General features: G+C 39.8%; 2 protein-coding genes across 2 annotated transcripts in view; one reads left to right on the top strand and one right to left on the bottom strand.

Moving 5' to 3' along the window:
* The window catches only part of LOC127525858 (uncharacterized), a 485,542-nt gene that overhangs the window by 351,398 nt on the left and 116,433 nt on the right, over positions 1-17,711 (bottom strand). The gene's annotated exons all lie outside the window — the stretch shown is intronic.
* LOC114665039 (tumor necrosis factor alpha-induced protein 3-like) overlaps positions 1-17,711 on the top strand; it is a 47,837-nt gene that overhangs the window by 10,489 nt on the left and 19,637 nt on the right. Inside the window, exons 2-5 of the mRNA XM_028819408.2 lie at positions 4,068-4,381; positions 4,607-4,794; positions 14,853-14,994; positions 15,976-16,143. Coding sequence (XP_028675241.2) covers positions 4,078-4,381; positions 4,607-4,794; positions 14,853-14,994; positions 15,976-16,143 — 802 coding nt within the window. The 5' untranslated portion in view covers positions 4,068-4,077. The remainder of the gene's footprint in view (positions 1-4,067; positions 4,382-4,606; positions 4,795-14,852; positions 14,995-15,975; positions 16,144-17,711) is intronic.

Genomic DNA, 17,711 nt, shown 5'->3' with positions numbered 1-17,711 from the left:
GAGAGAGAGCTAGGCCAGCCGAGTAAAACTTAAAGCCAGTAAAAATAAGTAAATAGATAATTAATAAATTAATAAAAATAAATAGAGTAAAAAAAGAGGGGAGAGAATCTGCTTCCTCAATTTAAATGCTTATTCTAAAATGTTATTGATTAGTTCCTGCCAGGCTTTGAAAAAGTTTTTTACAGATCCTCTAAATGAGAATTAGATTTTTTTCAATTTCAGATAATATATAACATCAGTTACCCACTGACTTAGAATAGGAGAGTTAGGATTCTTCCAGTTAAGCAAGATGAGTCTACGTGCCAATAGTGTAGTGAAGGCAATCACAGTTTGTTTGTCCTTCTTCACTTTAAGCCCATCTGGGAGTCCACCAAACACAGCTGTTAGTGGATTAGGAGGGATTGTGACACCAAGGCTGTCTGAAAGGCATTTAAAGATTTTCATCCAGAATGTTGTTAATTTGATAAACGCCCAAAACATGTGGCCTAGTGATGCTAGAGCTTGATTGCAATGTTCGCAGCTTGGCTCTTAGCCCTGGAAACATTTTGGACAGTTTTAAACAAGACAGATGTGCTTGATATATAATTTAAAGTTGAATAATTCTATGCTTTGCACATATGGAGCTCGAGTGAATTCTCTGCATTGCTACTTTCCACTCTTTTTCTGATATGTTGAGTGAGAGATCCTTTTCCCATTGTCCTCTTGGATCTTTGAAAGGGAGACACTGTAAAATAGCTTTACATATTACAGAGATGCTGTCTGATTCCTCAAGACTGATCAGTATTTTCTCCGGCATAGAGGTAGGTGGGAGGTGAGGAAAATTGGGCAGGTTCTGTTTAAAAAAGTTTCCAATTTGAAGGTAGTGAAAGAAATGCGTTGATGGAAAGTTAAATTTGGAGTGTAACTGTTCGTAGGATCCAAAGACGTTGTCTATGTTCAGATCTCTAAGTGATTTAATCCCAAATGTTTTCCAGACATTAATAACTGCGTACATTTGAGAGGGTTGAAAAAGGTGGTTCTCATACAGATGTGCCACAGATAAAAGTTTCTCTATCTTGAAGCGCTTCCTACATTGGTTCCATATTCTGAGTGAGTGAAGCACAATTGGGTTGTTAGTATATTGGCGATAATACCAGTTTAACTTACAAAGTAATAGGAAAAAGTAGTCTGTCTATAGCTGATTTTTCTCTTTCTCAGCTATATGTTTTGCCAAGATGAAAATTTTGAAAACAAACGGAACAAGGTTTGGAAAATAAAAAAGAACAAACCAACATAAAAAACGTGCACGGTCAAAAGTCAAAAAATTGACGTTTAAAATAAAACACGAAAACGTCTGAATTAGCGCAATCTGCCCTCACTCAGGTGTTCATAAGAAATGTAATGATTAACTTCTTGAGTTGGAAATACATAATAAACAAGAATAACTGCATCAAATATTTAAAATATTAAAATGTGTGCTTCAATTTAAATGCTTAAAGTGTCTAAATATTCTTAAATTGTAATAGAAGGTTGTTATTTTTTATCCTTAGGATGAGCTCTATACAGGGCTAGAGTCTTAGTAAAGGATTAAATTTCAAAAATAACACCATATTCATAATCACTGACTTAAGATAGTCTAAAATGATACCCCACATGCTTATGTTTGAAATTTGTCATTTTTAAGCTTCTGGGAATGGGTCTGAGAGGACTATGACCACCGGTAAAGAATCAGATATCAAAAATATTATTATATCATATTCGTGATCAGCAAACCTCAAATAATCTAACACTCCTCATGCCAATATTACTGATCCCCATTTTTATAGTCCTGAACAAAGGAGTAGGAACTGAAGCCCTGTGGTCGGTTGATGTGGCCTACACAACTTCAAGTCCTTCTAATCATTTTTGCTGAAGAGACCTATTGGTTTACTCTTGATCATAAGGGTGTACATTCCTGCATGGTCCAAAAATTGCCTACAAGTGAGGGCTTATCAGTTCTAGAGGGCCAAAAGTAGGTGTAAACAGAGGTGTGACCACAGGGGGGCTGGGGTGGGCACTGACCCCCCAGAGACAAGCCGTGCCCCCCCCGGCGAAATGCTCTGTCTGTCCAATGAAAACTCTGGAGAAGCATAACATTTGATTTTCAAAACAGAGTTGCTTTCCAATCGGCCTGTTTGAATTTGGGGCATATCAGTCAGTGTCTCCTCCACTAGACAGGCACCGTGCTGCTCACAGTTCACTTTCGTCGCACATTTTGCAGCATGTTTTGAACCTGTTGACCACATTCTTTAATTTAAACAGCGTGTACGTTCCATTCTTCTTTCATTTTCTGGTTGGTAACACCAAAAGCTATGCATAGGTGGCTTATTAAAAAGCAGACATCTTCAACCTCTGTCCCTTCGCAAGCTGCTGGCTCCACGGTTGAGCCCAGCACCGCTGCTACCAACATGGAGCACAGCGCACCCACGTCAGGAACTGAAACTCCAAAAGATGTAGATAAGCCTACCCAATCCTCCAGCTCTGCGCCCGTGTCGGGTACTCCAAACCTCTGCCTTCAATAAAATATACAGTCCGGTCTGCCTGACTTAAATATGGATAGCCCATCCCAGCCCATTTTAATTAATTATCCCAAGCCTGCATTCGGAAAGACACTCAGATGTTTTAGTGCAAGCTGGTTATCAGTCTCGACCATGGCTTGAATATTCTGTCGTCCGTGATGGCAGCTTTTGCTTTGCCTGCCGCAAATTTAGTGTTTCCAATTCGGACTGCGAGGACATATTCACCAAACACGGCTACATTAATTGGAAAAAAGCTCTAGAAAAAGACGGTGGTGGCTTCCACAAACACACGTCTAGTATCCCGCACGTCAGAGCCATGTCTGCATCACAGCACTCATCATTGGTGTGTCTTCAGCTGCATGCGAAAGCTCTTTGTCTACTTTGAACCGCATTCTCACTCCACTCCACTGAACAATGCTGCATTAAAGGAAGAGAAATTTAGTCATTCTGGTACATGAGAAAAACATCACAGAATATCTAGACATGAATGAATTTATTTCAGAATTTGCCAAGAATAACTGCAGACCAGTCCTGTAGATAATATCCGGGTTAATGCTGGAAACTGATGTCCTATAGCCTCCCATGACTACAATAAGCCATGTTTCTGTTCTTGCTCTCATATGTTGTATACATTTGACTTTATTGATATTTATCTTGTTGATGTAGTTCTATATTTGTTCACAAAAAATAATAATACAAGTTCCATTGCCTCTGTTTAATTTTATTGAACAATAGGTTATGATTTATGCCACAATTTTTGCTTTTATATGTTATATAAAACTATGTTGTTATTATTTGACCCCCCCCTACAAAAATGGGGATGGATGGATAGATGGATATTTTTTGCTCCCCCAGACAAGCCAAATGCCCACCCACACATGATGTTCTGGTCACACCTCTGGGTGTAAACCCCAAAAGACTTGACGTCTTGCATAACTAACAAACAACGTGCGCTAAATGGTATATTATATATCGTGGTGAGTTAGGAAGCGCCAGACAAGAAAAAAAAAAACTGATTCCAAAGCATTCACAAGTAATTCTTATAAACACAAGACTTAATTAATATCCTAATTCCTTGTAAAGTTTTAATCTTTGAATACACCTCAAAGCAGTTTACAAAGTGTTCGCAGTCTCGGACACGTGACACTGGCTTCGGGAAGGTTCCTGCAATGACATTGTGTGGTGTGAATTCCAGCCATCACATGATAGCAGCCGTGTGTTATCGTTAGCAACAGAGGAGCTCAATGTACTGAAAACCATAGTTCCTATGAAAAAAAAAATGGTGATATGATAGAAATAGCAATAACAACCCTACTGTTTATAGCAGGTGCTGCATTTTTGATCACCTTTCATCTGAAGTGTTCTATTGTTACGGCTAGTTGTGATTGCTGGCAACATTTCTAGTGAGTACTAAAATTTGTCTTAAAGTACTAATGGACTTCCTTTCAATTTGAACTTACATGTTTGTGTTTTCAGTCACATCCTACTATTGTTAAATAGTAATATTCAATGGTACTTTCTTTTATTTAGTTTCCATGATATGGAAGTCAGAAATCTGCTCCCAACATTTCTTGAAAACAGCAACCTGACCAAAGCCCTTAAACTCCGAGAGCGCATTGCTGATGACGTTTCCAAACTGCCAGTGGGTGAGCCTGCTCTGTACTATTGCACCACCCTACACCTGCACAGCGTGCAGCTCATTGGATACGAGGCCTACAGCCTGCACTGCAGGGAGCTCATTCAAAAATCCCTCTTTGATCTGAATGTGTTGAGGCTCTTTGAAGAAAAAAAGTGGCTTAACTGGTGCAAGCGGCTGAAGCTTCTCTTTCCTCTGAAGAATGCTGGTAAGAAAATGTCGGGTTCATCTTTGCATAGTTAAAGTATGATAGGGTGTGAAGAAGCATTTCACATGCTCTGCTTGGGTCTTCGCCACATGAACCGACCTTCTCTACATTTATGGAGCACATTCTGATTAGACATGTGCTGCCTCATTGTTTAAATTACTGTTTAACTTATGAAACAAAGCTACTGATCACCAGTTTTGATTTATCCTTCTGTGTTTCATTTAGGAAAAGAGAGCAGCTTACCAGATGCAGTGTCTCTATATATGTGGGGTGTGCATGACTCTGATATGGTACTCAGTACAGCCTTGTATAAAACTCTGACCAAGAACAGCCCCACTGACCTCGGACTGGCTGGCCATAAGGGATCCCAGAAATCAGACTACAGAGCTTTACCCCTGACTCCAGACATAAGAGTAAGTAAAGTGATACAGATAAAGTAAATATTGTGTTTCTCTGTTATCATGAAAGAATGGCAGAATGAATTTTTATGACATTTGTAGGATGGGCCAACCAGAGGCGTAGCTAGGGTTTTCAGTGCCCGGGGACAACTGAAGATTTTGCGTCCCCTCCTGTTTGCCAAAATGCAATGGGGAAGGGAAAGAAACATCAATTTGGTGCCCCCTGGATGCTGCGCCCGGGGACAGATGTCCCACCCTTGCCCCCCACCCAGCTATGCCACTGGGGCCAACTGACTAGCTGATTTGTGTTCTCTGTTAAAAAAAATAAATTTATACACTTACTAAGAAATTATTATGAACACCATATTAATACTGGGTGTGACCTCCTTTTGCTCTCAAAACAGTCTGAGCTCTTTGAGTTGTGGATTCTACAAGGTGTTGGAAATGTTCCTTTGAGATTCTGGGACACGATTTATGCAGATTTATCAGCTGCACATTCATTCAGTGAATCTACTGTTCTACCACATACCAAGGTGTCCTGTTGGATTAAAATCTGGGAAGGCCACTGAAGAACACTGAACTCATTGTGATTGTCATGGCTTTTACTTTCTAACATGGAGTATTATCATGCTGGAAGTAGTCATTAGAAAATGGTTAAATTGTGGTCATGACCACTGTAAAAAAACTCACACTGTTCATTGGGGTGCTGAGATGTCACCCGTTGCACAACTGCACTCGGATCTTAATCTGGGTGGTTTGCAGTGGTGGGCGGGGAGGTGCAGCAGTGTGCTATTATCAGCACATACTCCCAACAACAAGGGATACACATGGTCAGCAAAAATACACAGATAGGCTGTGGCATTCAAGTGATGATTGATTGGTATTAATAGGCCCAAAGTGTGCCAAGAAAACATTCCGCACATCATTGCACCACCACTGCCGCCATCCTGGACTGTTGACACAAGTTAGGTTGGGTGATTGGATTCCGGCTATTGTTGTCAAATTATGACCCTACCATTTGTGTGCCTCAGCAGAAATCAAAATTCATCAAGGCTACGTTTTTCCAATCTTCAGATGTCCAGTTTTGGTGAGTTTAGGCTCACTGCAGCTTCAGCTTTCTCTTCTTGGTTGAAAGCCGACATGGTCTTCTGCAGTTATAGTCCGTCTGCCTCAGGTTTCAACATGTTGTGCATTCTGAGATGCTTTTTTGTTCACCACAGATTCTTCATCTGAATTACTGCAGTCTTTCTGTCAGCTCAAACCAATCTACCCATTCTCCTGTGATCTCTCTCATCAACAAGGCATTTCCGTCCGTAGAACTGCCACCCACTGAATGTTTTTTATTTTTTTTTTTATCACCATTCTGGGTAAATTCTAGAGACTGTTATGCATGAAAATCCCGTTTTAGCAGTTACAGAAATACTCGTCTGGCACCAACATACCACGGTTGAAAGTACAGAAATTGAGTTTCTTCCCCATTCTGCTGTTCAATGTGAAAATGAGCAGACCTGTATCTGCAAAATTTTATACATTGTTCCTCTGCCACATGATTGGCTGATTAGATGATGGCATGAATAAGCGGGTGTACAGGTGTTCCTAATAATCTGTTCAGTGAGTATACAGTATCTTCTAATGCATTCTTCATTATCATGGAGCTGGAGAGTGGTCACATCTTTCATGATAGTAAGTCATGTAAGTTAAGACGTTCCCTGAACTTCTACTACTACTTAAAAGTAAATTACAGAAATGTTTTGTACACTGCCAGATATGTTTTGACATGTTGATGAATGCAGGAGATGTTACCTTGAGCTTGGATGATAGAATATTTCATCTTTTTGAACTTTGTAATGTTGTTGGAGTGATGGAAGAATTCATTTAGAATGCTTACACTGCTATCTGTTACAATTAAATAATGCCTATTGACATTTTGAAAACTTTGCAGTGTAATGACAGGACAACTGTAACTGATAGCATGCTCTTTGGCCATTTACTGTACATGGTGAGGAAGAGGAGTACTCATTCAAATATAGTAGCTTACTAATAGTGACATGAATTGAAATTGAATTTATGCCAAACTATGTGTTTCACTTTGCAAACAAATTGTCAAAGTTAATCTTGTGTTGGGTTTGAATAAAACACAGGCCATTGACCCAAGAGGAAAGGTGTTTAGATCCTGCCTGGAGGCATTTAAATTCTACATACATCTGAGTGACATTTAGGATTTAGATAAAGATCTCTAGTGGACAAAAAAATCATCAGACTTATTGTGTCATGTAGGCATTTTGTTGAGCAATTAGCCATGCATTCAAGGTGGCGGTGGGATTATATCAGGGATTGGCTCTGAGCCCTTTCTTATTTGCAATGGTGATGGACAGGTTGACAGACGAGATTAGACAGGAGTCCCCGTGGACTATGATGTTTGCTGATGACATTATGATCTGTAGCGATAGTAGGGAGTAGGTTGAGGAGACCCTGGAGAGGTGGAGATATGCTCTAGAGACGAGAGGAATGAAGGTCAGTTGGAACAAGACAGAATACATGTGTGTAAATGAGAGGGAGGTCAGTGGAATGGTGAGGATGCAAGGAGTAGAGTTGGTGAAGACAGATGAGTTTAAATACTTGGGATCAACAGTACAGAGTAATGGGGATTGTGGAAGAGAGATGAAAAAGAGAGTGCAGGCAGAGTGGAATGGGTGGAGAAGAGTGTCAGGAGTGATTTGTGACAGACGGATGTCAGCAAGAGTGAAAGGGAAGGTCTACAGGACGGTAGTGAGACCAGCTATGTTATATATCCTGGAGACGGTGGCACTGACCAGAGAGCAGGAGACAGAGCTGGAGGTGGCAGAGTTAAAGATGCTAAGATTTGCATTGGGTGTGACGAGGATGGATGCGAGTTTGCGCTGGTTTGGACATGTGCAGAGGAGAGATGCTGGGTATATTGTGAGAAGGATGCTAAGGATAGAGCTGCCAGGGAAGAGGAAAAGAGGAAGGCCTAAGAGAAGGTTTATGGATGTGGTGAGAGAGGACATGCCGGTGATGGGTGTAACAGAACACGATGCAGAGGACAGGAAGATATGGAAGAAGATGATCAGCTGTGGCGACCCCTAACAGGAGCAGCCAAAAGAAGAAGAGGAAGAAGAAGAAGAAGATTAGCAATGTGTTGTGGTTGTTGTGGTAGTATGATCTCATCTTTATCAGTTATGATGTCAATCTCAGTGATGAGAATTCTAAAGATACATCAAAGACAGAAGAGAAACTCAAATCTCCACAGTGTATGGAGCATACAGGTCCTCAACTTCTTTTACATAATCATGAAAAACAAAAGGCGGTTTATAGGCTTCCTATAAATACCTGGGAGTGCAGCTGGATGATAAATTAGACTAGACTGCCAATACTGATGCTCTGTGTAAGAAAGGACAGAGCCGGTTATACTTCCTTAGAAGGCTGGCATCCTTCAACATCTGCAATAAGATGCTGCAGATGTTCTATCAGACGGTTGTGGCGAGCGCCCTCTTCTACACCGTGGTGTGCTGGGAAGGCAGCATTAAGAAGAAAGATGCCTCATGCCTGGACAAACTGGTGAGGAAGGAAGGCTCTATTGTTGGCATGGAGCTGGACAGGGTGCTCAGCAGGCTCCTATCAATTATGGAGAATCCACTGCATCCACTAAACAGTGTCATCTCCAGACAGAAGAGCAGCTTCAGTGACAGACTGCTGTCAATGTCCTGCTTCATTGACAGACTGAGAAGATCGTTCCTCCCCCACACTATGCGACTCTTCAATTCCACCCAGGGGGGTAAACGTTAACATTTAACATTATACAAAGTTATTGTCTGTTTTTACCTGCATTATTATCAATCTTTAATTTAATATTGTTTTTTGTATCAGTATGCTGCTGCTGGAGTATGTGAATTTCCCCTTGGGATTAATAAAGTATCTATCTATCTATCTATCTATCTATCTATCTATCTATCTATCTATCTATCTATCTATCTATCTATCTATCTATCTATCTATCTATCTATCTATCTATCTATCTATCTATCTATCTATCTATCTATCTATCTATCTATCTATCTATCTAGGTAAGGGCAGAGGGGCAGCTTCCTCTGTAGTAAATTGTCCTGTGGGAAAAACTTATTAATGTTCACGAAGGTAAATTTTGTTTGCGTGGAAGATTTGCAGAATGTCATGTTTTTAAAAATCGCAGTACGTTCCTCTGTGCCAACATGAACGAGAGGCCTAAATAGAATTGATTTTACTGGTATGCTTTATGCAGCTGTCGAAAAGAGCACAGTTAAACACAGAGGAGTGAAAATGGCTTTATGGAATTTGTTTTCCACCCCAAAACACCTTTAAAAGCCCAAATAAACTTTTTCACAATTGCAAAATTACCTGCAAAATAAATTTAATGCCAGTTTCACAAAACTGCATCCAGAATGAAACTTGCTGTTTCGCTCATTAATACTCACTGAGATTTCAAGCTTTGTTTCTGTGTCTGGTCTTGATATATATATATATATATATATATATATATATATATATATATTCAGAAAATTAGAGTGATGAAAATATTATTATGTAATTTAAGGCCTCTAAAACTGTTAACTAACATAAAGTTAAGATCCTCCACCAAAATGTAACTGAAGGAATCATTTTAATGGTGTGTAGCAAAACAAAATCGGTATTCACCCCATGAAGTTTTTAGTAGTATATAACTACTTCAGTTTTCAGTTCAAACTGAATTGCAATTTATCTGTCACTGTCTTCTTTGCCAAGTTTATTAACAAGGCATAGGCCCAGAATTTTAGAATAGCAGATGCCTTATGCTTGAGCTGCTTCTCCCATGGCCAGCTTTGTGTGAGTGCAGGTGAGCATCAGTGTTACTCTAAAAAGTCAATCATTCAAAGTCAAAGAACAGGCGTCAGGCCTTTAAATGGAAAGTAAAATGTTTTTGGCTTTCTGTTGTACTACCCATTTTTATGCTGTTTTTATTTTTCTCTCTGATGAGTTAGTGGATTTCCTCATTGAGTATTTTGCTGTTCCATTAAAATGTGGATGTTATATTTTCTTTTAAACTATTTGTTTCTTTGTATTCATTCTGGGTCCTTAGTTACTGTATATCTTGCTGATCAAATGTTTACCGAAAGCATTACCAGAATTTAAGCTCTACATCCACCATCTTGAAAGTGTGTGAGCTGCACCGCTGTTCATGAGTTCATCTCTCCACTTACTCGTATTATCTCTTAGTTCAGGGGTAGGCAACGTCGGTCCTGGTGAGCCGCAGTGGCTACAGGTTTTCATTCCAACCCAATTGCTTAATTAGAAACCAATCATTGCCAATCTCAGACCTTATTTAATTTTATGGCTTGTTAGTCTGTGCAATGTAAGGCTTTTATATCGTAGATTTTTTTCCTTTCCAAAGATATCATCCAAATGATATGAAGCCTAAAACAGATCATTTTCAGTCTGTCACATTTTTCTATTGTGTTTTATTAAATCAAACCGTGCATGATGAACACACACAGATGTAATTGGAAAAAAGCTAGCTGGAGAATTGCTGGCTGCTTTGTCTTTTACATCTTATTGCTAATAAGGAGCAATTAAAACACTGAATGCAGCAGTTTAAGATTGAAATAAGCAATTAAGGTTGGAGAACCTTAACAAGCGAGACCACTAAAATGAAGCATCAAAATGTCACTTAAGCAATATGTGCTTCATCAGCAATAATTGAGTTCTCGTTAAGGAACTGGGTTGGAACAAAAACCTGCACATACTGCGGCACTCCAGGACCGACGTTGCCTACCCCTGTCTTAGTTCTTTGATTGTAATATATTTCTGCCCATCTTTTTCCCAGTAATTTTAAAGTGCACAGTGCTGTCACCCAAAAGAAAGTATGAATGTTAAAAATGCAAACAGCAGAGGGAAGAATGTGATATCAATAGCAGGTGATCCCATAGTGTTACCAAACCCAGGATGATAGAAAAACATGGCAAAATATGCAAATTAGTTAGGTTTATTACAAATAAATGATGGAGAAGAGCAATAAAAATGAAGAAGGAGAAATTACCCAATAAATCACACTAAACAAATATCGTAGTACCTCTCAGAGTCTACCAAAATGGGTCTTCTCCCCATCCCATTTTGGCTAGTGGAGTGCTTGTCCATTTACCCAACAGTTGTACCACATAATACCTTCTACTGTTCACCTCCCGCTTCTTTATTCAACTCAACCATGACCTGCCTCTTCCATAAGACAGGTGCTAGACCTCCATTCGCCTTCCCAGCTGTATTCACAGGGATACTTAGGGTGCAAGGCAGGAACATCCTGAACAGAACGTGACCCACTACAGAACATCTGCATTCCCCACACTCACGCAAGCTAGGATTATTTATGTTCTTTGTACTGATGGTTTCTGGTCAATCCGTTTATACTGATGTAAGGTAAGTATGCACACAAGGCTAACACCAAACATTCACATTGAAGTCTGACATGCTGTACAAAGTGCTCTTTAAGTCACAGTCCTGAGCTCATCCTTCTGGGGCCACTCTGGGAGTGACATCCAGCTCTTTGAAAGGGCTGGGACCATAATTCAAGAATACCATCATGTGGCATCTGGATTTCCTGCAGCACAGATCCTCATTCACCATTAACGTGCCAGTCTGTCCACTGTAATAGCTACCAAAAACACATCAAGTATAGTAAAGACATATTACAGGTTACTGGAAAAGGTAAGAGTCTTCACTTGTAGGGACATTTGGAATTATATTGTTATGATCTATCATGTTTTAGATTTACTTGTTATACTTTGTTTTTGTTGGGGTGCAAGGTCATAAAGTTATCCAAACATCTTAAAATGCCTGGCATGTGTGGAGGTATAAATGAGAATGTTGCCTTATTGTAATTTTTAAGTTCTTTTTAGCACATGCTGTCACTGACTAATTTTTATATATATATGTTGAGAATGTGCGGTGGGTTGGCACCCTGCCCAGGATTGGTTCCTGCCTTGTGCCCTGTGTTGGCTGGGATTGGCTCCAGCAGACCCCCGTGACCCTGTGTTCGGATTCAGCGGGTTGGTAAATGGATGGATGGATGTTGAGAATGATTGGAATGATAAATTCCAAGTAAGTTCAGTTTTTATGGAAGTGTAATTTTCTTCTGTATATACTGTGGATAGATTTTAGATAGAGATTAGAATTACAGTAAGTGACACTGAGTCCACACTTAGGTCTGTGGTAAATATTTAGAAGCAACTTCACAAGTTAAAAATGATGTTAAACTTTAAAAGACAGCCGGCTTTAAGGAGAGCATGAACATGTGAAATATTTACATTTCTGGGTGCTTGCCTTAAATATTTCATTGTCCAACCACATCAAGAGGATAATGCATTTCCTTCATACAGTGTGGTGACTGTATGATTCCAGTTACTCATCTACCTGCACTTTTTGGCTGGTTCACCTCACAGCTTGTGGGCTTATAACTGGAAATGCATTTCCTGTTCAGTGAGTCATTTGTTTTACACCATGATGCAAATTTTGAAAAACAGGCCAAAGCAAACAACATTTTGGAAACACTGGCAACAATGCCTTTTCAACATTGGGTGTTTACTGTAACAATGACTTTGTCAGATATTGTAGTTTTTTGAGGTTTTCTTGATTGTATTGATTTATGTTGCTGATTTTTTATATCTTATTATAATACATGAGACACAGTTTAGTAAAGTATGCAATCAATGCTACCAAACATTTATATTTCATATTAGATCAGTTAAACCACCAGTGAAGTATGTAGTAGTTTAAGTAGTTCTTCATATATATATGAAAGAAGAAATAATAAGACTTATTTTTACTGTTGTGTTTTTGCCTCACGGTGAGGAGACCAAGATTCATGTCCCAGTCCTCCCTGCATGGAGTTTGCATGTTCTCCCCGTTTTTTCTCCTTCTGCTCCAGTTTCCTCCCACAGTCCAAAGTCATGCAGGAAGGTGAATCGGCAAAGCTAAATTGGGTCTGATGCCTAGTCCACAGATTGTTCCTGCCTTGTGCCCTCTGCTAGCTGGGACTGTGACCCTGTTCCGGGTTAAACAAGCTTGGAAAATTGTATGGAGTGGCGTTGAGTTTATTTGGTGGGCTGGGATACTTCCAGCTCTGTAAAACAAGTTGACTCATGACTAGTGCAATGTAAGAGATCTCAACAGATCTTTCATGGCACAATTTTGTACCTTCTGATGTATTCATACAATAAATGGGTATTTTAGGGAATTTTAGAGGAGTCAGGTTGTGTATGATCAAGTTTGAAATGAATTACGTTGTGCTTTGTTCAAACTAATGAAGTATTGTATCTCTGTCCTTGTCCTTTTTCAGCAATTATCTTATTATATTTTTGGGTGTCGACAAATTTCTATGGATTTTGAAATTATTTTTATTTACCCCTTTTTAAAATTTTATTCTTAATTGCTTTGGAAAAATGCTTTGTCATAATTGTTTTATGAAGAAAGGAGCTATATGACACAATGTTTGACTTGTTAATTCATGTGTCGCATGTTAGTATATTTATCCATCTATTTTCTAATTTACCTCTTCCACTTCCTCGCTATCCCAGTAGCAGTAGATGCAAGCCGGGAGTTAAACCTGGACAGTGTGGGAAGACATTCTCACAATTACATTAAATAATAGCAAGTATTTATTCATACATACATTTTACAAAGTTGCTTATTCCATTTCAAAGTCGGAGGGGCAGGAGTCTGACTTGGCAGCACTAGATTGTAGGCCAGAGACAAGCAAAGATAAGACACCAGTCCATCAAAGGACTTACTTACACACACACCGCCATGCATACTCATTCAGGGCCAATTAACAGCCACCCATCAACCAGCAATGCATGTCTTTGTAATGTAAAAATAAAACTGGAGCACATGGAGAAATCTTACCGGGATGCAGAGAAAATTTCTAAACTCCAAACAGCGAATGGGCTGGGATGTGAACCAGTGCACTGGAACTGTAAAGCAGCCATAATAGTCACTGAGCAAACACATTGCCCTGCATTGTAAATGCCTTTGTCTTCATGCTGACAGTGAAAGGCTTGTTAGTTAATTTAATTTTATTATATTGCTCTTCGTCACTCTACGGAGGTCTGTCAATGAAGTGAAGTGTTGTACTGTACTCCTTTTCAGGATGACACTGTCATTATCTGCTCCAGGCTCTTGTAGCTTCTGTACGGCCCATTGTCTTCTCTCTCGCTGAGATATCATATATTTGTATATTATAATAGACAGCCGGGACTGTAATCTGGCTGGGATGTCTTCTTTAAGGAAAGACCGAGGGGAGTAGCTTGCACGGGGTAATACCTCCTCCAGAATGACAAAGGGCAGTCTCCCTGGTTTGCTACGGTGCCATGGGCTAGGAGCATGGAAGCTCAGCCTTGTTTGGGTCCGTGGCTACTGCAGGGAGCGCATGGCTGCTGCCACACCCAAAAGTACGCCCAGACGGTGTTTACCTGGAGCCCTTCCTGGTGCTCTATAAAAGGAGCCACCTCAATCCATTTGAGGAGCCAGAGTCGGGAGGAAAGGAGATGAAGCTTGCCAAGCGGAGTGAAGCAGAAAAAGACAAAGAGAAGAAAGAAAGTGCTGTGTGCCGTTTTCCTAGGGCTTGTACTGTATTACATTGGTGGGAAACCTGAGAAATGTTTCCCACAGTTGAATAAAGCTTGTGTTGTGCTGTGACTTCTGCTTGTGTCTGTTGTGTTCAGGGAACTGTGCGCCCCATGGTGGTCGTAGTATATATATATGTATTATATACATATATATATATATGTATTTATATATATATATATATATATATATATATATATATATATATATATATATATATATATACAGTGTATATATATATATATATATATACAGTGTATATATATATATATATATATATATATATATATATACAGTGTATATATATATATATATATATATATATATATATAAAACAGATATATAACATTCATCTATTTTATGCACTGTTTATATGCAATTCTTAATTCTTATCAATCTTCTTATCTACTTTTCTCCATCAAAAGCTGCAAGAAGAGGAATGGCAGTATGTTGTGAAAACAGCTGATCCAAAATCAAAAGCAAAGGCCCCTCGGAAGCAGCGCTACCAGGATATCTACCTATTCGTTTTAGCTAATATAATCAGAAGACCAATCATTGTCATAGCAGGTAACACCCTTACTGTCATTTTCACACAATTTATTGATTTATCTAAGGACAATGTCAAAGATCCACAAATTGACTATTTTTCTGATATTTATGAAAGTAAAAATTGCTTAGAGTGTAACAGAGTCCGGAGCTGTACCTCTTGAAGTATAAACGTTCTCCCCTTGTCTGAATTGGTTTCCTTCCTGCTTCCCCAAAATCCCCATTCAATGTTAAGTTAATTGTCCATTAAAAATCAGTCCAGTTGTGACTGAGCGTTTGAGTGTTTGTTCCTGTCTTGCAACCGATGCTACTGGTCTCCACATAGCTGACTTGGATTAAGCAAGTTCAGTAATGGGTGGATGTTGACTGGATAACTGTTCTGATGATTTATTTTTAATTTAGTTCTTGGCTGAATGGCATAAAGCTAAATAATATTATGTAATACATTAAAAATGTATTCCCATTTAAATAAATAGCACACTTTACTTTCATGTTCTTCCACCCAGACAGTTATGGAGCCAGTCATTTTCACATGTGCAAGTGTCATTGGTGTCCATCCGTCCATTATCCAACCCGCTATATCCTAACTACAGGGTCACGGGCGTCTGCCGGATTCAATCCCAGCCAACACAGGGCAAAAGGCAGAAAACAAACCCCAGGCAGGGCGCCAGCCCACAGCAGGGCACATACACGGGACAATTTAGGATCACCAATGCACCTAACCTGCATGTCTTTGGACTGAGGGGGGAAACCCATGGAGACATGGGGAGAACATGCAAATTCCACTCAGGGAGGACCCAGGAAGTGAACCTGGGTCTCCTAACTACGAGGCAGCAGCGCTACCACTGTGCCACCGTGCCGCCCCGTCTTTGGTATGTTGTTGTAAATCCAAAAAATCTGGGTTTGCTAAATATTAGTAAAGCAAACCCTTTTAAAACTGTTACTTTAATATTGGAAAATGATTCAGTCAGCTGTCTTCATGATCTGTGATTTGTTTTACAGGATGTCCTGAGGAAACAATTAACGTTTCATTGAATTCAGCGCCTGAGCCTTCAGGCGTGTATTTACCGCTCCTCTGGTCTCCAAACCGTAGTTGCTGTTTCCCCGTCGTTCTTGCCTTTTCTGAACAACATTTCACACCTCTGGTTTATGCAAATGTCCCAGGGCCAGGTATTTTTTTTACTTTATTTTATCAAGGAAAGAAATCAATGTAAAATACTTATTTAAAAGGAAGTTTATGCTTTACAGTTATTCTTCATCAGGAAATACTTGCAAGCAGAATGTACCAGAGCCACTCAGAGACTTGTGTGTTGATGAATCAAATTGGATTAATCAAGTGTAGACAACTTGAAAATTAATTTCAATTCAGATTATTTGTGTATCTCTCTCTTCTTTGTACTAACACATATTTACCTCCATCAAACACTCAGAGCAGTTAATCTTTTCTTGAAAGGTCCCTTTTGTGTCATTTGTAATGATGTTCTGCCTGCCTGGAAAAGTTTATCCTTCAGAATACAGAAAAGTCAAACCAGTACATGACCAGCTCAGCACATTATACTCTTTTCTAACTAAATTGCATGTTACTCATTCTACATTTACATTTCCATGTATTCATTTAGCCTGCAGTGGGCTGGCGCCCTGCCCGGGGTTTGTTTCCTGCCTTGCACCCTGTGTTGGCTGGGATTGGCTCCAGCAGACCCCCGTGACTCTGTAGTTAGGATATAGCGGGTTGGATAATGAATTGATGGATTCATTTAGCAGACTCTTTTATCCAAATTGTCTACAAAAGAGGTCAACATAATCAAGTAACAAGTGCTACAGGACAAGATCACAAAATTGATCATACCAAGTGAAGGGGTCTAAACCAAACAGAAAAATACAAGTCCAGTAACTCTTATCTTAGCTATTTACAGCCTTGCATCAAAACTGTTATCAATTAGAAAGACATTCATAAAACAAGAAAGTCTTCAAATGCTTCTTAAGCACACTGAGGGAGTGAGCTGTTCAGATTAAGGTGGGCAGCTTGTTCCACCAGCTAATAGCTACATGGGAAAAGGGCTCCAGATTGAGATTTCATGCCACATAGAGGTTGTATCACCAGATGCCATTCACGAGCAGATCTGAGTGTCTGCTCAAGCCAGACCTGGAAATGCTTCCGGTGCCACAGCGTGTCTTCTTGGAAGCACTTCTAGGTCATATGAAAGCAGGGAGGTCCTCACCTGACAGCACCCTCTACCAACACTTAGGGACTCCAACAGGGTTGCACTTCCAAATTCCAACTCCCAAGCACCCCTGTGTGTGTCCAAACCCGGGATGATATCAGAAGAACACCGCCACATGCCGTATGGGGAATGGAACTGTTCTCAGCCTCCAACTTCTGCTAGTCCATCCATGATATTATTCTAGCCAGGCACAAAGCCACTTCCTCGTCCTCATCTTTCTTTTCATTCCGACCTCCAAACCAGGCACGAAATGATCCTCCTTCCTGGCCAGAATGCCCATCCATTTGTGTACAAGAAGGAGCATAGGACCTTATGAGTACTTCCATATACATGAATGATGACCCACTGACTACTCTTCATCAAGGATTTAACCTTAGTGCATGCTGCTACAGGGAGCCAGTTAAGAGACCTCAAAAGAGGAGCAATGTGTCCACCTAAGCTGGTTGAAGATGCGTCATTACATTATGAATCATCTACAGTGGCTTGACAGTACATGAAGGTACTCCTGTCAGCAGC

This window comes from Erpetoichthys calabaricus, chromosome 14 (assembly GCF_900747795.2).
Source record: "Erpetoichthys calabaricus chromosome 14, fErpCal1.3, whole genome shotgun sequence".
Lineage (NCBI taxonomy): Eukaryota > Metazoa > Chordata > Cladistia > Polypteriformes > Polypteridae > Erpetoichthys > Erpetoichthys calabaricus.
Note: the sequence above shows the minus strand (reverse complement) of the source record. Positions and strands in the feature narration are given on the sequence as shown.